The sequence below is a fragment of the Tupaia chinensis genome, unplaced genomic scaffold (genome assembly GCF_000334495.1).
Source record: "Tupaia chinensis unplaced genomic scaffold, TupChi_1.0 Scaffold000115_1, whole genome shotgun sequence".
NCBI lineage: Eukaryota > Metazoa > Chordata > Mammalia > Scandentia > Tupaiidae > Tupaia > Tupaia belangeri.
Genome location: NW_006159579.1, coordinates 9,064,815 through 9,086,345, shown reverse-complemented (window position 1 = coordinate 9,086,345; position 21,531 = coordinate 9,064,815). Strand labels below are relative to the sequence as shown.

General features: G+C 40.4%; 1 protein-coding gene across 1 annotated transcript in view; it reads left to right on the top strand.

Moving 5' to 3' along the window:
* Positions 1 to 21,531, top strand: part of CHD6 (chromodomain helicase DNA binding protein 6) — a 266,925-nt gene that overhangs the window by 176,247 nt on the left and 69,147 nt on the right. The window contains exons 15-18 of the mRNA XM_027770197.1: positions 44 to 136; positions 776 to 1,031; positions 2,562 to 2,772; positions 15,185 to 15,380. Of these exons, the coding sequence (XP_027625998.1) occupies positions 44 to 136; positions 776 to 1,031; positions 2,562 to 2,772; positions 15,185 to 15,380 (756 nt within the window). The remainder of the gene's footprint in view (positions 1 to 43; positions 137 to 775; positions 1,032 to 2,561; positions 2,773 to 15,184; positions 15,381 to 21,531) is intronic.

Here is a 21,531-nt window from a genome sequence, read left to right as displayed (position 1 = left end):
TAATTTTCCCATCAGAGTTAATCTTACTGGTATCATGTTTTAGGTACAGGTTAACTCAGGTGCTTTGACGCTGAATCCCTTACTCTGTCATTGTCTTCCTGGGAGAGGGAACAAGTCACCTTGCTGGTGCAGTCAAGTGAGTAGAGATCTGCTGTCCAGGCCTTGGCTATTAGGAAAGGAGCAGACGGAGCATAGCCAAAAACACCGTCAGGCTTAAAATGCCCCTGGTACACCAGTTTCCATTAAGGGATGGGAGATACTGCCTTCCTATGTTAATTCTTTAAAAACTGTCACCCCTAAACATGTATGCTGCTGTGTTATTTAAAAGGTGTAAGAACAATTGTTTCCAGATTGCCTCAACTTCTGACTCTGTTCTTTGAGCATCTAAATCTTCCCTTTGCAATATAATCACTTGTACCTCCTAACATGACTTAAAATATTCTTCAAGTAATTGCTGCTCATATGTGATAGCAAAAGTCCAAAAGAGGTTTGTTTTGCTCCATCCTAGAGAATAGGTCCTGTCTTTTGTATCTTTCTCCCTTTTATCTCGTGAGATTGCCATGTGGGTTCTCAGTAATTGTGAATTAAAAAAACAACTCTTTTTTTTTCAGTACTATTATAAACTCCCATTTTCAAGGATCAGTCATGATCTTTCTTTTTGTCTACTAGCAAAGTACTGTGATTAGATATTCAAGAGATATAGTGAAGGTTGGATTACCTGGTAGTCATTAAGTCAGGATTGGAGCAGGTAAGCAGGTCTTATTTTCCTGGACAGGTAAAGAAATTGCAGTCTATCCTAAAACCAATGATGCTTCGACGGCTAAAAGATGATGTGGAAAAGAACCTTGCTCCTAAACAGGAAACAATCATTGAAGTGGAATTGACTAATATCCAGAAAAAGTATTACCGTGCCATCCTGGAGAAGAACTTTTCCTTCCTGACCAAGGGGGCTAATCAGCACAACATGCCCAATCTCATTAATACCATGATGGAACTAAGAAAATGTTGTAACCATCCTTACCTGATTAACGGTAAGTTGGGGCAGCAGAGAGTCACTGAGGATTGGCCTGGGTTTCAGCCAGAAGCATATGATAAAGATCTCATGTGCTGGGACCAGCAGTTAGTGTAATGGCTATGTCGCTGGACTCCCATGTAGTCAACCGCGGTTCGCGTCCCGGACCCGGTGGCTTAAAACTCAAGCTGGGCGCGTGTGCATGCGTGCCCAAGATCCCGAGAGGAGAATGGAGGAGAAGGGATTGCAGTGTGGCCATCCCCCCTGGGGGGTGATTTCTCGCTTTCTGTCTGTCTCTGTCTCTGTCTGTCTGGCGAGTGCACATGCCCTATAGCAAAAACCTCTCCAAAAAAAAAAAATATATATCTCATGTGCTGAGTGCCCATTATATGCTAAAATGTATGTACTCTCACTGTAGAGTATAGAACTGTGGTTCAGAGTAGTTGATTGATTTGCCTAAGCAATCTAGGTAGTGAGTACACAGAATCAAATTGTGAGTTACTAAATTTTTTACTTGATGGAATCAATGATAATGCTATATTGAGATTAAAACACTCTGTAGATGAGGAGGACAGCAGATGGCATCGTGGTTAAGGTGCTGGACTCCCACATGGCCAACCATGGTTCGAGACCAAGCAGTTTGAAACTCATGCCAGGCACATGTGCTTGCATGCCCAAAATCCCAAGAAGAGAATGGATTTTTTTTTTCCCCCCAGAGGATATGTGTGTATACTGGAGAGAGACGGAAAGAGGAAGAAAGCATTCCCAATGGGACATAGTCACACTGCAGTCCCTTCTGCTCCATTTTTCCCTTTTTGGGGGACTTTGAGCATGGTCTCACACATACCCGGCATGTTTTTTCAAGTTGCTAGTCCAGAGCTTGAGCTGTGAAGTTGATCATGTAAGATCCAGCTCCCTTCACCAGGCCATGGGTGGATTTGGCCAACCCTTGGTGGATTTTTAGGTCAAAATGTAACTTGGGGACCAGCCCTGTATCCTAATGGTTAAGGTAGCTAGATCCCACAGGGCCAACCACAGTTTGAATCCCAGCCCTTATGACTTGAAACACATACTGGGTGTGTGTGCATCCATGCCAAAAAGCCCTGCAGGATGGAGAAATGGAGGAGAAGGGATTGCAGTGTGACCTCACCCCATAAGGGGGTGTTTTCTCTCTCTTTCTGGCAAGTGTACATATAGTCTGGCAATTCAAAAAAAATGTGACCTGGAGTTCCATGTAGCTTTTTGAGATGTCAGGAGGTTGAAAGTCTTTTCTTGTCAACTTCCCAGGATGGTTTCTTGAAGGAGCCCACTCTGGATTTTTCTGTTTCAAACCCTCTCAACTTAGACTTACCAGTAAAGCAAAGCACTGGATGGCCCTGAGCCCCTGCAGAGCCTTTGTGAAGGGCACAGACCAGCAGACGCATACTCTACATTTCTCACTGAACTGCAGGTCTAGGACCCAAGAATCACTTCTTTTTTTTTTTTCCAGAATCTGTAAAGCAGAGAATATACTTCATTCAAAGAATACTTTTGTTCCATTTCTTTTCAGGAGCAGAGGAGAAAATTCTGGAAGATTTCCGAAAAACTCACAGCCCTGATGCCCCTGACTTTCAGCTGCAGGCCATGATTCAGGCAGCCGGGAAGCTGGTACTGATTGATAAACTGCTCCCTAAGCTGATTGCAGGTGGCCACAAAGTACTCATCTTCTCCCAGATGGTGCGTTGCCTCGATATCCTGGAAGATTATCTCATCCAGAGAAGGTGAGACACATGTCAAATCTCTACAGCCACTGCAGGCACTTCCATTCAGAAATTGTCCATTAACGGCAAAACATTCAAAAATAGAGAAGAGAAATCTCCTCTTAAAAGTTAACTTAAATTTAGAATTAAATCTTATGACCAAGTCAACTCTAGGTTAGCTGTGTAGAGTGAATTTCATAGCCTATACCATGGAGTCCTTGCTTTACTTTAAAAAAAAAAAATGCTACATGTTTATTAATATCCACTTTAATTAGAACTAACAAAAGTTAAGTAACATTAGAAAAAGTTTTAAAAATTATGTATTTGCATTTTTGTTGCTTAATAATGATGAGAGAACTACATCTTGGAAAGCTAAAATATTCTTCAAGTAATTGCTGCTCATATGTGATAGCAAAAGTCCAAAAGAGGTTTGTTTTGCTCCATCCTAGAGAATAGGTCCTGTCTTTTGTATCTTTCTCCCTTTTATCTCGTGAGATTGCCATGTGGGTTCTCAGTAATTGTGAATTAAAAAAACAACTCTTTTTTTTTCAGTACTATTATAAACTCCCATTTTCAAGGATCAGTCATGATCTTTCTTTTTGTCTACTAGCAAAGTACTGTGATTAGATATTCAAGAGATATAGTGAAGGTTGGATTACCTGGTAGTCATTAAGTCAGGATTGGAGCAGGTAAGCAGGTCTTATTTTCCTGGACAGGTAAAGAAATTGCAGTCTATCCTAAAACCAATGATGCTTCGACGGCTAAAAGATGATGTGGAAAAGAACCTTGCTCCTAAACAGGAAACAATCATTGAAGTGGAATTGACTAATATCCAGAAAAAGTATTACCGTGCCATCCTGGAGAAGAACTTTTCCTTCCTGACCAAGGGGGCTAATCAGCACAACATGCCCAATCTCATTAATACCATGATGGAACTAAGAAAATGTTGTAACCATCCTTACCTGATTAACGGTAAGTTGGGGCAGCAGAGAGTCACTGAGGACTGGCCTGGGTTTCAGCCAGAAGCATATGATAAAGATCTCATGTGCTGGGACCAGCAGTTAGTGTAATGGCTATGTCGCTTGACTCCCATGTAGTCAACCGCGGTTCGCGTCCCGGACCCGGTGGCTTAAAACTCAAGCTGGGCGCGTGTGCATGCGTGCCCAAGATCCCGAGAGGAGAATGGAGGAGAAGGGATTGCAGTGTGGCCATCCCCCCTGGGGGGTGATTTCTCGCTTTCTGTCTGTCTCTGTCTCTCTCTGTCTGTCTGGCGAGTGCACATGCCCTATAGCAAAAACCTCTCCAAAAAAAAAAAATATATATCTCATGTGCTGAGTGCCCATTATATGCTAAAATGTATGTACTCTCACTGTAGAGTATAGAACTGTGGTTCAGAGTAGTTGATTGATTTGCCTAAGCAATCTAGGTAGTGAGTACACAGAATCAAATTGTGAGTTACTAAATTTTTTACTTGATGGAATCAATGATAATGCTATATTGAGATTAAAACACTCTGTAGATGAGGAGGACAGCAGATGGCATCGTGGTTAAGGTGCTGGACTCCCACATGGCCAACCATGGTTCGAGACCAAGCAGTTTGAAACTCATGCCAGGCACATGTGCTTGCATGCCCAAAATCCCAAGAAGAGAATGGATTTTTTTTTTCCCCCCAGAGGATATGTGTGTATACTGGAGAGAGACGGAAAGAGGAAGAAAGCATTCCCAATGGGACATAGTCACACTGCAGTCCCTTCTGCTCCATTTTTCCCTTTTTGGGGGACTTTGAGCATGGTCTCACACATACCCGGCATGTTTTTTCAAGTTGCTAGTCCAGAGCTTGAGCTGTGAAGTTGATCATGTAAGATCCAGCTCCCTTCACCAGGCCATGGGTGGATTTGGCCAACCCTTGGTGGATTTTTAGGTCAAAATGTAACTTGGGGACCAGCCCTGTATCCTAATGGTTAAGGTAGCTAGATCCCACAGGGCCAACCACAGTTTGAATCCCAGCCCTTATGACTTGAAACACATACTGGGTGTGTGTGCATCCATGCCAAAAAGCCCTGCAGGATGGAGAAATGGAGGAGAAGGGATTGCAGTGTGACCTCACCCCATAAGGGGGTGTTTTCTCTCTCTTTCTGGCAAGTGTACATATAGTCTGGCAATTCAAAAAAAATGTGACCTGGAGTTCCATGTAGCTTTTTGAGATGTCAGGAGGTTGAAAGTCTTTTCTTGTCAACTTCCCAGGATGGTTTCTTGAAGGAGCCCACTCTGGATTTTTCTGTTTCAAACCCTCTCAACTTAGACTTACCAGTAAAGCAAAGCACTCGATGGCCCTGAGCCCCTGCAGAGCCTTTGTGAAGGGCACAGACCAGCAGACGCATACTCTACATTTCTCACTGAACTGCAGGTCTAGGACCCAAGAATCACTTCTTTTTTTTTTTTCCAGAATCTGTAAAGCAGAGAATATACTTCATTCAAAGAATACTTTTGTTCCATTTCTTTTCAGGAGCAGAGGAGAAAATTCTGGAAGATTTCCGAAAAACTCACAGCCCTGATGCCCCTGACTTTCAGCTGCAGGCCATGATTCAGGCAGCCGGGAAGCTGGTACTGATTGATAAACTGCTCCCTAAGCTGATTGCAGGTGGCCACAAAGTACTCATCTTCTCCCAGATGGTGCGTTGCCTCGATATCCTGGAAGATTATCTCATCCAGAGAAGGTGAGACACATGTCAAATCTCTACAGCCACTGCAGGCACTTCCATTCAGAAATTGTCCATTAACGGCAAAACATTCAAAAATAGAGAAGAGAAATCTCCTCTTAAAAGTTAACTTAAATTTAGAATTAAATCTTATGACCAAGTCAACTCTAGGTTAGCTGTGTAGAGTGAATTTCATAGCCTATACCATGGAGTCCTTGCTTTACTTTAAAAAAAAAAAATGCTACATGTTTATTAATATCCACTTTAATTAGAACTAACAAAAGTTAAGTAACATTAGAAAAAGTTTTAAAAATTATGTATTTGCATTTTTGTTGCTTAATAATGATGAGAGAACTACATCTTGGAAAGCATCACTATAACAATTTTTGAAGAGAGTGTAAGTTATCAGGACAGAAAGAATCTGGGGATATTCTGTTTCTCAGCAAGCCCTCTAGCTATGGCATCCCAACTTACTTTATTTCTTGTTTGTACTCCTATAATGTCTCGAGTCTAAATTCCAGTACTCAAGGAGGTGAAAGTTTATGGTTTTTTTGTGGGTTGTTTGGTTTCTGTATGGCATCTACATTTGTTACCCTATCCCTTAAATTTTCAGTCATTGTGATACATCAGTGATCCAGAGATGGAGCATGGGTTTTAAGAATTCTTAACGATAAAAGACTTTTCAAGATCATAGAAACAAGGAGTCTAAGCATTGCTAAGTTTAAAAAAGTCTTTATTCCAATAGTAAAATCAGCAAATCTCAGGTTCCTTAACAGATGGTTCTTATCCTTTAAGATTGTTTGCTCTGATAAATCACATGTACTTCTATGGAAAGAGTATTAAAGGAAATGACAGATTTAACTATGGGTAGGTATACTGACATTTAATGTTACATAAATAATTCTTTGAGGTCTGATTACATAATAAAAGAATTTCTCAGAGCCGTAGAGATTTATATGTAAGAATCCTTGAGGCTTGTATTTTTTCCTTCAAGATAACTACTGTGAGTAAATCAAAACTAGGAAAGTAGTTTTGCTGTGTATAAATCCACTGTAGATTAGGAACCTATTGCCAGAACAATTATATATTTTACAAATATATTATCTTACTCTTCAAAATATAGACAACTATTAGTTTGCAAGATTTTTTTTTTAGAATCCCCAAAATGAGTAACAGTATAATTGACAGATTTTTTTTTATCAGTATAGAAGTCGTTATTTAGCTCCGTTTTATGCTGATTTTCATGTATCATTTACTGTTCATTTTGTGTTCACATTACTTAAGGATTATTGTTTCTCTTGAAAACGTGGAACCACTTACAGGAGTCCCTGTTGATGGCTTATTTTTGTTTGTTTGTTTGGTTGGTTGTTTTTTGTTTTTGTTTTTGTTTTTTTTTTGAGGGAGATTTTTGCTGTAGGGCACATGTACTCACTAGAGAGACAGAGAAAGACCGAAAATGAGAAATCAGCCCCCAGGGGGGATAGCCACACAACAATCCCTTCTCCTCCATTCTCCTGGGAATCTTAGACATGCATGCATGTGTGCCTAGCATGAGTTTTAAGCCACTAGGTCCAGTACTTGAACCACTGTTGACTATGTGATAGTCCAGTGATTTAACCATTATGCCATCTGCTGGTCCCATGCTTGGGTTTTTGTTCTTCTTCTTCTTCCTTCTTCTTCTTGTCTATTGTAGTCCCTTGGGACCCTGGGGGATTTGTTTTAGGGTACCCTTCACCCATTCATGTTCAAATCCCTTATATAAAATCGCATATATAATATTTGCCTCTAACCTACATACATCTTCCTGCATGCACGCTTTAAATCACATCCAGAATACTAATAATACCTAATAAAATGTAAATGCTTTGTAAACAGTTGTGATACTTCAAAAAGTGGAAAAGTAGAATTAAAATAGGAGTTTATTTTAATGCAAAAAGAAAACCTTGAAATGTATTTATAGTTTTTTCACAGTATGTATCTCCCATGAACTTTTTGAAGACTTTCATATTGCTTAGGGAGTGATGACAAAAATCAATCTATATATACTCAGTACAAATACAACCAATTTTTTTTTTTCTGGATATTTTGACCTATGATTGGTTAAATCCACGGATGTGGCTACTGAGGACCAGCTGTACATGTTTAGTTCTGTTGTTTATTTGTTTAAATTGAGATAAGATTTTACCTTCTATTAATACTTTCTGACTTAATTTTACTTAATACTGTCTGTCTTACATTTTACTTAACATATTATTAAAATTTTTTCTTTAATTATTTTTGAAATCCTGAGTTTTCTCTCTATGATAATATTTTTAACTTCCCAGCACATTTCTTATACATTTTCAATTTTTTTCTTTTTCTTTTTTTTTTTTTTCAGTTTTTTTTCTATTGGGCATGTGTGCTTGCTAGAGGGAGCCAGAGAACAGAAAGCAAGAAATCACCCCCTGAAGGGGTGGTCAGTCTGCAATCCCTTCTCCTCTGTTCTCCTCTTGGGTTTTTGAGCATGTTTGCACATGCCCCTGGCTTGAGTTTCAAGTCACCAGGTCTGAGACTTCAATTGTGGTTGGTCAGCCATGTCAGAGTGTAGCAGTATAACCATTATGCCATCTGCTGGTCCCTACATTTTTCAATTTTAAATCACCAGTTGCATTGCCAGCAGATGGCATGATGGTTAAAGGTATTGGATTCCCGAACCTGGCAGCTTGCTCTCTTACATTCTCTTTCTCTCTCTCTTTCTCTGTTCAGATTTTTAAAAATAATAATAACAAATGGAATTAAATAAATTAATTCTTTTCTTGTCTTTCTGAGGTTAATCATGATAGAATTTTTTTATCTGTATTTATTTTCTCCAAGTTATATATTTTCTTTGTTTCTATCTTTGTTTTTCATACTAGAATTCTTGTTTTACTCCTTTATTCTGTCAGTGCTTCAAAGTCTTATCACACTGTGTTTGGCCCCAATAGTTTCTAGTAAGCTTGGCAGTCATTCATGTTTTTTTCCCCTGTATATAATGTGTTAATTTACTCTGACTGTCTCAAAGATTTTCTTATAGTCTTTGCTTTTTGACAATTTCACTATGTCAGGGTGTTCACTGAGCTTCCTAAATTTTTAAATACACATTTTCTATCAGTTTTGAAGTTCCTTTCTATTATTTCTTTTTTTGCCCATTCTCTTCTTTGTAAGACTCTAATGACCTGTATATTTGACCATTAGATACTGTCCTCACAGGTCTATGGGTTCTCTCTCTCTCTTTTTTTTTTTTTTTTTCTTTTGAGAGGTTTTTGCCATTGGGCAAATGTACTCGCCAGAGAAAGAGACAGAAACAAAACAGTGAGAGGAATGGTGAGATATCACCCTCCAAGGGGAAGTGGCCAAGCCACAATCCCTTCTCCTCCATTCTCTTCCCCGGATCTTGGGCATGCACACACATGCACCTGGCATGATCTTCAAGCCACCGGGTCTGGCACTTGAACTACTGTCAGCCATGTGGGAGTCCAGTGGCATAACCACTACACCAACTGCTGGTCCCCTATCCTTTTTTTTTTTTTTTTAAGAGAGAGTTTTGGCTATAGGGCACATGTGCTTGCTGACCAGACAGAGACAGAAAGCAAGAAATTATTCCTCAGGAGAGACGGCCATGTCGCAATCCCTTCTCCTCCTTTCTCCTCTTGGGATCCTAGGCGCACATGCACCTCATGTGAGTTTTAAGTCACCTGGTCTAGGACTTGAACCACAGTCAACTATGTGGGAGTCTAACAACACAATTATGCCATCTGCTGGCCCTGCTATCTTCTTTTTTTTTTTTTTTTATAATCTTTTTCTCTCTCTCTTTTGATTTATCTGTCTTTCCTCTATTCCTCTCTATTATGCTTATTAAGCCCATCTAATGCTTTATTTTAAATATTGCATTTTTAGTTCTAATATTTCCATTTGGTTCTTTTTTGTAGAGAGGTTTTTGCTGTAGGGCACATGCACTCGCCAGAGAGACAGAGAAACAGTGATCGAAAATAAGAAATCACCCCCCAAAGGGGATGGCCACGCCACAATCCCTTCTCCTCCATTCTCCTCTTGCGATCTTGGGCACACACGCACATGCGCCCAGCGTGAGTTTAAGCCACCGGGTCCGGGACTCGAACTGCAATCAACTATGTAGGAGTCCAGTGACATAACCATTATGCCATCTGCTGATCCCTATTTGGTTCTTTTTTTAATATTTTGTTACTCTGCTAAGATTTTTTATATTTTCATTTATTACTTACATATACTTTACTGAGCATAATCATAATAAGTGCTTTAAAGTTCTTGTCTGAATTATAACATTTCAGTTTAGCATCGGTTGATTGTCTTTTCTCTGCCAAATGGGTCACAGTTTTCTGGTTTTTTGTATGTTACAAATTTTGAGTTTTTCCCCTAGACATTGTGACTATTGTGTTGTAGAGATTTAGGATTCTGTCATATTATTCTGAAGATGTCAGTGGTTTTCATTTGGAGGTATTTAACTAGGTTAGACTAAAAGTGCAGACTCTTGTCTTTTTTAGTCTGTTCCAAAGCAGTGAGTCAAGAGATACAGGCTGACTTTATACTGAGAATTTGGGATTTCCCATCTCTTAGTTCTCTGCTTTCTGAGGATCCCCTTCTCAATCTCTGGCAGTCATAGCTGCCCCAGGCCCCTTGCCTTAGTGCTTATCAGAAAGACAGCAACTTTTTATCAGAATTAGAGCTGCCCTGAACTCCGTGGCTTCCCCTCTAATCAAAACCACAATTTCTACTCCTCTCCAAAACCTGCCTGTTTTTTGTTAACTCTCCAATGTCCTTAGGTAGGTTTTTCTGCTCTACTTTTAAAAATATTTTATCCAGACCCTGTGATTGTTACTTGCAGGAAGATTTGGTGTTTTAAGACCTCTCCCCTCCATACCAGAACCAGAGTCCTGGTATTTCCCATCAGGGCTGTCCTTATAATCTAGTGTCTTGGGTCATCAGTGCAGGGTGCTACCAGAATCTTGGTATGTGAGCATGGCTTGTTGACTGCGGGCTTTGTTCTTCATATGTCAGCACCACTCATCGACTGGACCATTTCACTGGCAACCCACCAGTGTCAGTATTTGGGGGTCTTATTTCTCTTATTCTCCCTTGCCTAGAGGCTGGAAACTTGGCTATAACTCGGAGCTGCTTGTCAGCTAGGAGTGAGAGAGCAGGGGATTTTAACATCTCTATTTCTCTCCACTTTTTATCATCTGCACATCTACTTTTAACTGTGGTTAGTGTCTCCCAGGGTAGAAAGGATTGAAATCCTGGGACCAGCATTTAGCATAATGGCTATGTCGCTGGACTCCCACGTAGTCGACCACGGTTCACGTCCCGGACGCGGTGGCTTAAAACTCACGCCGGGCGCGTGTGTGTGCGTGCCCAAGATCCCAAGAGGAGAATGGAGGAGAAGGGATTGCGTGTGGCCATCCCCCCTGGGGGGTAATTTCTCGCTTTCTATCTCTCTGTCTCTCTCTGTCTTTCTGGTGAGTACACACACCCTATAGCAAAAACCTCTCCAAAAAAAGAAAGGAAAAAAAAAAAGGGAATGAAATCCTTTATTTCACCCTCTTCATTCTCTTTCTGTCAAGCCAACTGTTCATGCCTACACTAAAAGGCTTTTGGCTGCCAGAGAGCTATGGGACCAGAATCCATATCTGAGTGGGCATCTGAGCGGACTGCAGGTACAAGTTTTCAGGCAGTCAGCCCACCTTCGCTAATGTCTTAAGGCCAAAGCAGTTTACTTATATGATGTTTCTGTATTCCAAAGCTAAGAGTGTTTGGGGCCTGGGTAATGCTGGACTGGCAGACTGCCTGAGAATGCTGCATTCTGTAGATTCTGTATACACACACACACACACCCTTTTTCTATCATTTTACTAGAGATTTGGGGTCAAAGAGTTAAAGTTGCCTATTAATGCATAATCTTTAACTGGATTTTCTTACTGTCTTCAGAATTTCTGTAATTTTAGTAAATTATATACAACAGAAGTCTAATTTGCTTTCCAAATATGTCTTATTTTTTATTTACTTAATAGTTATTTGTCCTCATTCACATAAAAAACCCTGTACATGAAATATACCCAAGACATTATGTATATATGTCTGTTTTTTGTGTTTTTTTGGTTTTTGGGGTTTTTTTGCCAGCGTACACATGTGCTTGCTAGAGAGAGAGAGAGAGAGCTCACACCACTGCTCAGGGCAGGGAGGGGGTCATGCCACAATTCTTTCTCCTTCATGTCTTTGTCCTGACGGGATTTGGGGCACACATGCACATGGGCCCAGCATGGTCTTTTTAGGTCGCCAGGCTGGGATTCAAATAGCAGTCAGCCATGTGGGATCTGGCTCCCTATTCACAGTACTTCACTGCTGTGCTGCAGGGTGCAGGGCCAGGTCTAGCCTTTCTGTTCCTTTGCTCAGTACTTTTCTTCCTTTGCTCATAGTCATATAAAAGATGAATTTCAGAATTATTCTTTAAACCTATCTGATCACTTTAGCCCCTAACTCCAAAAAAATAAAATATGTGTGCGTGTAATTACATATACCTTTTGGGGGTTATTGGCTTATTCACAGTAAGTAGGGATTAACATCATTGCAGAACTGAAGAAAAGTTATTCACTACACTTACTCAGGGCTTTCTCATATACTGGTGATCCATTAAATATTTATAAAGTTTCTGCCTTATGCTAGAACCTACTCTTTTAAGTGCTGTGGACATCATGGTAAACAAAATAGCATGGCTCCTAATGTCATGTCAGTCCTGCATATTTCTTATTGAATTTAATCCTAAGTACATTTTTTGGCTGTTATGAATGGGATATATGTATTTTTTAACTCTTAATGTTTTCCTTCTGAGTGTTTATTGGTGGTAGACAAGAAGGTTGTTCACATCTCTTCAGGCCTTCTGAGGTCAATATTTCTTGTACAAACATGTCAAACTCCTCCCCCACCACCTCTCCTCCTACCTCATCCAGTCACAGAGGTTTTCCCAGAGCGCTGCCTGCTTCTCCTTGGTGTTTGACAGTGACTCAGAATTACAGTTCGATGAGCCACATCAGCTCCTAGGGATCTCATTCCAAATACAGTTGTCACAGGGGGTTCATTGCTGTGCTGAAATTTGGTATGGAAAATTTTATGATGTCTGATTTCTTTATTCAGACTTATTAGTTTTCAAGGTTTCTTTATTCTTGAGCCTCTTTGCCTCTCCAGCTGTCAGTCTGGTTTTGTTCCCATTTAATTTCATGCCAGACTCTCATACAGGAATGAGGACATGGCCAGAGGATCTGGCTTGGAAGTGAGGAGGGGTGGGGAAAGATTTTACAGAGCTCAAGTAGTTCCATTTTATTTTAGTTTTCATGTTCTTTGAGGACACTCCCTCTAAACTAAATAAGTGAGAAATGACAGTTACTGTTTCAACCCTCCTATGCTATTGTTATGTCATAGCTGGCAAAACACTGTTATATAATGTTGTGGGAATTTTTTTATAGGTGATGGCCAAGCTGATATGACAACTGTTAATTGATTTCTCTTCCTACTTAAAGCTATGCTGATTCTTAGCCTCACTCTGATCCATGATGAGCATCTAGCTCTTCCTTGATGTCCAGGGGTGTTTTGTCACAGAACATCGAGTCCTCTGTTCTGCAGTAGTCCTTGTTCACCCATGTGATGAAGGGAGTGGGGAGTAGCAATGGTACCTGTTATTTCATCGAATCTCAAGTCTGTCTTCTGACTCCAAAACCTCTGCTGTTGCAACTGCATCACCTACACGGTTGATAGAATTTAATTTCTCTTTTTAAGTCTTTAGGGAAACCTTTCTATCCTACTACAGTGAAAGGTACTATGTGAAAGCCAAAAGTCAAATGAATCGGGGGGCTACTCTCACTAGGTAGGTGACTGAGTGAGATTCTTTTTTTCTCCCTGAGTAAGATAGTTTACTCATACTTTTTTTTTTCCTGTTTTATTTTATTTTGAAGTTTTCTCATGTGTAAAAAGAGGAAGATAATAGAAACTACCTCACAGGACATTGCAAGAATTAAATGTGATGATGCATATCAAGCATGTATCACATTGTTTGGCCCAGAACTGTGAACTTGCTGCTTGAAAAGTTATGGTTGTTACAAATAATGGTAATTGTATTTGTTGAATTCACATCCATCTTTTAGGCTTTGTCTTATGACCCAAAATCTTTTTAGTAATCCTTTATGGCAGTCTTGTTACCATCACCCATTTCATTTTCTACTATAGTTCCCATATTGAGTGTATTATAATTTAATAAGAAAAAATAATACCCATAATTCTAGGTATTATTGTATTGTGGTTTTGTAAAAGATATTATTTTCAGACATGTCTCTGTGCTTCATACATGTCCCTTATAAGTCTAAGTCAGATTTTTTTACATGGCTTTCTTTTTCTTCAAGGAAGTCAGGATTATATTGCCAAATTTCGTTTTCTAAAGCCATTCACATGGAGTCATCTACCTTTAGAGTATCTGTCTTTATTCTCTTGGTTGAAAACCAGTGATTTGGGGGCCAGCTAGTGACATGGTGTTTAAGGTGCTGGATTCCCACATGTCCGACTGTGGTTCAAGTCCTGGACCCAGTGGCTTGAAAATCACAACAAACAGATAAATAAATAAATGTCTAAAAAAATTATTTGTCTTAAGTTTTTTCTAAAACTGATTTCTCAATCTCTGGACTGTGATTACAATTTTTGCTAGGTTTCATAATCTTGGCTATTGTTGGCATGTGTTGGAATGACTTGTCCCTTTTCTTACAAGGTTCCTGTTTTTTCTGCTTTACCTACCAATTCTAGCTCGTTGGTCCAAGTTGGGCCCAGAGTTACATTCCTTTATAAATAAGGGATAAATAAGAAAATAAGCAGCTGTTCAGGTTGCTGTTATATCTTAATTCTTTGTTAATGACATAACCTCCTGAAGATTCCTTCTGTGTTTTCTCCCAAGATGGCAGTAGTAGCATATCCCTGTAGCAGTTTCATTTCTTACTCCCTTTCTCAAATCCTTACTTCCAGACTTCCCATTTTGTCTCTTAACTTCCCACATGGATAATTTGCTTTCTTCATGATACTCAGATTTGCTTGCCCTTTTTGTTTTTCTCTAAATAGCCCCCCCCCCCCCCCCCCCCCCCCACACACTCACACCTCAAAACCATTTAGTATGATTTTTCCTTACAAACTTGGGCATATACTGCCCAGAAGACCTTGATTTTAGCTGTAAATATGGAGATTTTTCTGTGTCCTACCAGGAGTAGAAGAGTTGCCTGGTAGTATAATTTACCATTTTCACTTTATCCTAAAGCAGTTAGAGATTGATGTGAACTCTGAATCCTTGTTAGGTGCGTTACTGGAAGTTGGTAGCTTAAGCTTTTATTTGCTTTTCCTGGTCTTATGATTAGATTCAGTGAAAGTATAAACTGTGAAATATTTGAGAATAAGTTGCTTGGGCAGTGGGGACCAATTTTTCTAGTCATCTTTAGTTTGCAGCTGATTTGTTTATTGGGGGTGGGGGCCTTTTAGAATGCAGTTTTGAATGTCTGCATATGTAGGGGATGGGATTCCTTTTGATTGCCCTCATTCGGTCCAAGTTTAGAAGTGAGGGGTTTATGGCCATGGGTCAACAGCTTCCTGCATTGTTTGGTGTTGTCCATTGAAGTCATGATTAACACCTGGGCTTTCGTTCGTTTGGGTCCCCTCAGATACACCTATGAGCGAATTGATGGGCGAGTACGGGGAAACCTGCGCCAGGCAGCCATCGACCGGTTCTGTAAGCCAGACTCAGACCGCTTTGTCTTTCTTCTGTGCACCAGAGCGGGAGGCCTGGGGATCAATCTCACAGCTGCTGATACCTGCATCATATTTGATTCTGACTGGAACCCACAAAATGACTTGCAGGTAACCATTAGGATGATTGCTGTTTATCTTAGCTGCCCCTGAATCCTAGCATGACATGACAGGGCCTGGCTTGTTGTAGAGTGTCTGCCGTGCTCCGTGCTATGGTGTCAGCAGGATGACAGGCTTAGGGCCTTGGTCAGGGGATGAAACTGAATGCAAAGTAAATGCTTATGCTTCCTACTACTGAGAGTGGTTCTTTCCTTTTGCTTTAAATCAAATGTTGTTCCATGGTGGTGGCCTCTGTATATAGACTGGAGCTACTATTTGTTATCAAACATAAAGATACTGAACTTGACCAGTTCTCTAATTCTGGGTATATAGATTGATTCTAGCATTTTTGCTCAGTTTGTTTGTTAGATGGTTATGTGTCGCGTATAGTAAACCAGTTAACCCAAGGAAGTGGGAGAGTTCTATGATATGACAGTAGTGACAGAGACACTTGCATGAGTTCATTTGCTCTCCCTTTAATACATATGTGCTCAGCTAAGTGGCTTTGGAGATTCTATTTAATCTAACTAAATAACAGGTGGCTTTAAAAAATTATCACTAAGAGGCAAGCATAAACAAGCAGAAAGAAAACATCAGAACCTTATTTGTAGTTTATCATTGGCTCTATTTCAAAGTTTAAGTAGTGCCATTCTAACCAGATTAGACAAGTCAGCTGAAAAGAGTCTAGCTTATCAAGAGGACTATTTAGAATACAGTTTCCTAAAGCTTTAAGGGATATAGATATTATCTATTATCATCCATGATGAGGATTATCCTGAGTGAATATTATGTCTTAGGATATTTTCTAATATTAAGATTACGACTAAGTGATAAAGAGGGTGAGTGAGTGGTTCAAAACCTTTTCCATAGTACAGGTGGTTGATCAAAAGAGGTTTGTAGGCCACTGTTCTACAGAACTCAAGAGGGTACCCCAGGGGATACTGCAAGAGAGGGACTGCAGGAAAGAGGGAGCTAAACTAAGGGCAATCTGGGCTTCTTTCTATCTAACTGCTTCCACAGTCATTCTACTTTGTCTTCATCATTTAGTGAGTTTCCAAATAAACTTTTGTTTGAAGAAAACAGTTTACTAGTCGAAAACCAGTGCCTTAAGTTATTAAATTGGTGATTGCTGGCTAAAACTCCAGAAAAATATCTTAGTAAAGCACTATAAAGTAAATTGTGTGGCACACATTTAGTGTCCAACTTCAAACAAAACCAGTGGTTATGAGTAGCTCACCGTTAGTTCTTTCTGTTGGTGGAGGGATGTTTGGGCAAAGGCTGAATTGCTAGATATAACAAATAACCAATTTTTAGAGGGGTAATCCTCAGTACTAAAATAATAATAAGTAAAAATTAATATTTGATCCACTCACTATCAGGAACCTAATTAGGATAATAATATAGATTAAGGGGTAGATAACATTTCCTTTTGTCCTGCTCCCTTTTTAAAAAACAGGTTTATTGGATACAGCAACACCCCTTTGTGTGTGTGTGTGTGTGTGTGTGTGTGTGTGTGTATGTTCTATGGTTGCATTCATACTACAGTGGTGGAGTTGAGTAGTTGCAACAGAGACCTCATAGCCCATAAGACCTAAAATATTTACTTACCAGGCCCTTTATAGTTGGCTACCAACACCAAAATAGATGATTTCTTAAGTCCTTGACAGCCTTGAAATTCTGTTTTCCATCATGGTGCTCACCTGAAAAATGATGGTATAAGAAACCAAGTGAAGTGGCCATTTGGAGACTGTGTTAGTTGCACATGTCTGAAGGGATATCTAGAGGGAAATTGAAGCATGGGCTACAGTTAGGAAATGGGTCATGACCAGAGGCAAAGAATTTGGGACTACCTTGCTTCACTTAGGTGCAGTCTAAACTTTAGAACTTCACAATGCCAAGAAATTGACAAGGCAAGAATGAGAGTATTCAAGCCCGATGGAGAAAATGAAGTCTTCTGAAGTGATTGACTTGTATGTGTAGCAACCAGAGGAGTTTGCTAGGGTTGTCACAAGTAAGGTCTGGGGATAAGGAAGAAGCTTTGGAATAGCTGTTTTTAATGTCCAGTGCTGGGGAACTATCAGGAGATGAATTAAGGAATAGTAGTGAAGTCCAAACAGAAATGGGATAGTGTGTTTTTTATCCTTTAGTTTACTGAGTCCATTTCTGAACTTTTAATGTTCAACCTGGATGAAGAAACAAAGAATACCAGTGCTACAGATGATCCTCGTGGGAGCTTTTATCGAGAATATAGCAAACGGTTAAGGAATGAGGGGGAATCAGTGATCAAGGCATCTCCAGATCAGAAACAGAGTTAGAATTCATCTAGACTGGCTATTGCTGCTCTGTTCTTGATCCACTGATTTCTAATTTTGGGGTTATTATTAAAGTTTCATAACTCAGAATTATTCTTTATTTTAAAATAAAAATCTGACCAGACTGGATAAAAATAAAAGAATTTGGAAAAAGAGAGAAATTTTAAGGCAGAACAAGGTCTGTGGTTATTGGAGAACAGGATTAGTGGCTATAAAAAAGAGCTGGTAGGAGCAGCAGGTGGTGTAGTTGTTAAGGTGCTGGACTCCCACATGGCCAACCATGGTTTGGGTCCTGGACCTGGCAGCTTGAAGATTGTGCTAGGCATATGTGTATGGATGCCCAAAATCTCAGGAGGAGAAGGGATTTGAGTGTGGCCATCTTCCTGGGGGGTGATTTCTCACTTTCTCTCCCACTGCCTCTTTGTGTCTCTCTTTGGTGAGCACGTGTGCCCTTTGGAAAACACCTTTAAAGAAAAAAAGCTGGTAGAGAGGAGAGGATGGCTAAATTCTAAGTCTCCTATAGAAATGGGGCAAGGTTCTCGCTTGGTATGATAGAGCAGAGAGCAAGAGGGCACCTCTATAAGCAAGATGCTAGTCTGACTGCAGACCGGGGATACTCAGCACACATACAACACATACTCACACTGCCCCCACTCCCTCAGCATTTTCCTTGCACCCAGGTGCTGTAAATATAAAGTAGAAAAGAGTCTGGAAATGGCTCTGCAACCATCATGTGATTCACATGTCTACAGCTTAATCAACTGTGATTATCGGTACTAAAAAAAGAAAACTTAACCAGACCCTTTCCCAGTTCTATTCTTGCTAGGTAGTCTGTGTTAACTTTATAGTCATTCACACACATGCACACATTTGAGTATCTTTTCTAAATGAATGAAAGCTTTTGGTCATCTGCAGTTCTCTATTGCCTTTGGATGATGGGTTTGACCCTAGAACGTTTATTTAGAATGGGTTGAGGTGTATATTGCATGATAAAACATCAAGGCCACAGAAGAGAAAATCTCATTGTGAGTAGGGTCTTGCCCCTCCTCTCATGGAATCTTGAAGTAGCTCCAGAGACCCAAAGTCAGATGATAGCAATGCAAGTGCTCGCTGTGGTTTCTTTCAGCATTGCACTCAGAACTATAGGGAAGGTGTAAGTGCCTTGACTGCTTGTGCTTCAGGACTGACCCTGGGTGGGTCCTCTTGAAGCCTAGAAAGGGAAGCCAGCCTGACTCCGGGGAGGTCTGCAGACAAACCAGTTTCCACAGCTGGACAACAAAGTTCTGTGCTCTGAAGAATCATCTGGGAGTTATAAAAACTTTACTTTTTCTGGTACATTTTCACGTTAAAGTCCATCAGCCTTCCTTTCTGATCATTTTCCTGGGTTTTCTGTGTTTTGTGGATAGAATTTGAGGTCTGCTAGGAATGTTTTTTAAACCTTGGGTTTTATAAAATACTATATATTCTTTCTTTTGTCTCGTTAGAGGCTAAAGAGTCCAGTAAATCATAACCTTCTCCCATGTCTAGATCTGAATCAATTAAGAAATAGAGAAGCTCAGTGGAGGTTCAAAGCATCAGCTTCAGTAAGTTATGAAGGCATATAGATGGTACGGCTCAACCAGAATTAACCTTCCTAGGACTCCTGAATGTACATAGCCTCATCCTTACATTAAACTTACCTACGCAGAACTGCCTGCAGCTATCTGCAGAGCACAAGCTGCCCTAGTAAGCCTGCCGAAGAGAAGGCTCCTGCATTGCTCAAGTGACAAGGGAGAGGAAACCAAATCTACACAATCTCAGACCCTGTCCCATATTTCATTGGTCAGATCATTTACTCCTTTAGGATAAAGAGAGGAAGCAGGGTTAATTAGATTCTGTTTTGTTCTTACCTGGGAGAAGACATTCCTTCTTGAAAACAGGATAGGGAAATGGGACTTCCACTCTAATATCTACTCTGTCAGCCTAGTTTCACTTTCCTCCCTCCAAATCTCCCTCCCTTTTTCCAGAACAGGGGAAGCATGAGCCTAGTTTCTCTTTCCTCCCTCCAAATCTCCCTCCCTTTTTCCAGAACAGGGGAAGCATGTGCTTATTAGAATCCAGGGTAGGAACCTGAGTAGACATGACTTAAACATAACAAAAGAGATTCAAGTTAATATGAAGGATCTCAACAATGTTGTATCTTACTTGGACTACCAGTTTTTAGGTCTCTGTAACAGGGAGACATTACCTAGCGATATCAGGTAAATGCCCCATCCTTACTCAAGCTTTGACTATGTCGGTGTTTGCAATCACTGTGTGTAAAAAAATTCAAGGATGTAAATTTACCTTTTATAACCTTCACTTAGAAGATATAAGCTGTGATTTAGTCCTGGTTGCTCTAGCAGCAGCAGATGTGGCAAAGGTGGTGACATTAGCTTGTGAAGGAAAAAGAAAAATGAAAACCTGCTTTCTTTTCTTCTTTTCCTTATTATAAGGAGGAAGCCAGTATTGTTGCTAGCTCTGCAAGTGGCTATGGGCCTTTTGGGAATAGCACTGTAGCTGCCTTCGCCCCCACCCAGAGACCACAGACCCCTTCCTATTTGTTGTTCATGATACTCTCTGCCTCTTGTTCTCTGGGGTGCTTTGGACCTTGAGGCAAGAGTTCCTTAGGATTAGACAAGATTCATTATAACAGTGGTGGGCTGTATAGTTCCATGTCATTCCTGTGGCCAAGGTCCCAGAACTCAGAAAGTGTGGGAGCAGATATCCCGGCCGACCACAGTCTCAGGGTAATGCAGCTGCTGCGTCGTGTCCACAGGATTTTAGAAGGGAGGAGGGGTTGGAGCCTGAGGAGCTGTGGTCTCCTCCATGATCACTCAAATCAGAACTCCAGGAACCTGCCTCTCTGCTCTGAGGAAGGAGAGCTGCTGGTCCTCTTGGCCCCTTCCTCTGTTGCTAGCACTGTCTTGCTAGCACCACCTTGACAGTATGTATGCCGGGAACTTGGAGGATTGCAGTTGTTGAATTTATTTGTCTTTGTTACAAGAAACTAAGAATTTGTAAATGTATGCATAAACACTCCATTGTGTAGTCCCTTTATTCAGTGAATATCTTTTGAACACTCAGATGTGCCAGGCATTATTTAAAGTGCTGGAGACATACCAGTGAGGTAGTCAGTTTCTGCTCTTATGAAGCTTTCATTTTAATGGGGTAGGCAGTCAGTAAACGAGGAATAGCAAGTAAGATAATTACAGATAGAACTACTTATTGCAAAGAAAATGAAATAGGATAAAGCTATAAGAATGATGTGAGTGGGGCACCCTGATTTACATGAAATGGTCTAGGAAGACTTCCTTAAGATGACATTTGAACCTTGAGGATGGAAAGGATCTTAAATTATGAGATGAGAGGGAAGCATGACCATGTGGAGCTTAGATGTACACCTGAAGCACAGGTACTTACTGTACGGCACCAGTCCCAGATAGGGAATCAAGTTTCTTTTCAATGCTCCAGTACCCCTCTTTTCAGTGTCCTCTCTGATTCAAGTTTATTTATTCCACAAGTGAGAGAGACAGAGTGATACAGCACCCTCAACAGGATCCCAACTTCAGCCAACCCAGGATAAAAGGGTACACTCATGCCAGTGTACTCTGAGATGTCTCCAGAGGCAAACCAGCAACTTCTGGTGTGTGTCTGCCTCTCAGAGCCGTATGCATTATATCTCTGTGTCCCTGTCAGACTCTTATTCACTCCTCTTAATTCCCTTTTGCCAAGAGCTCTCTTTTCCCATGCCATGAATTCATCTCTCAGCCACTCTTTTTTTTCTTTTTTTTTTTTTTTTTTTTTTGAGTGGTTTTTTTTTTCCTTATTTG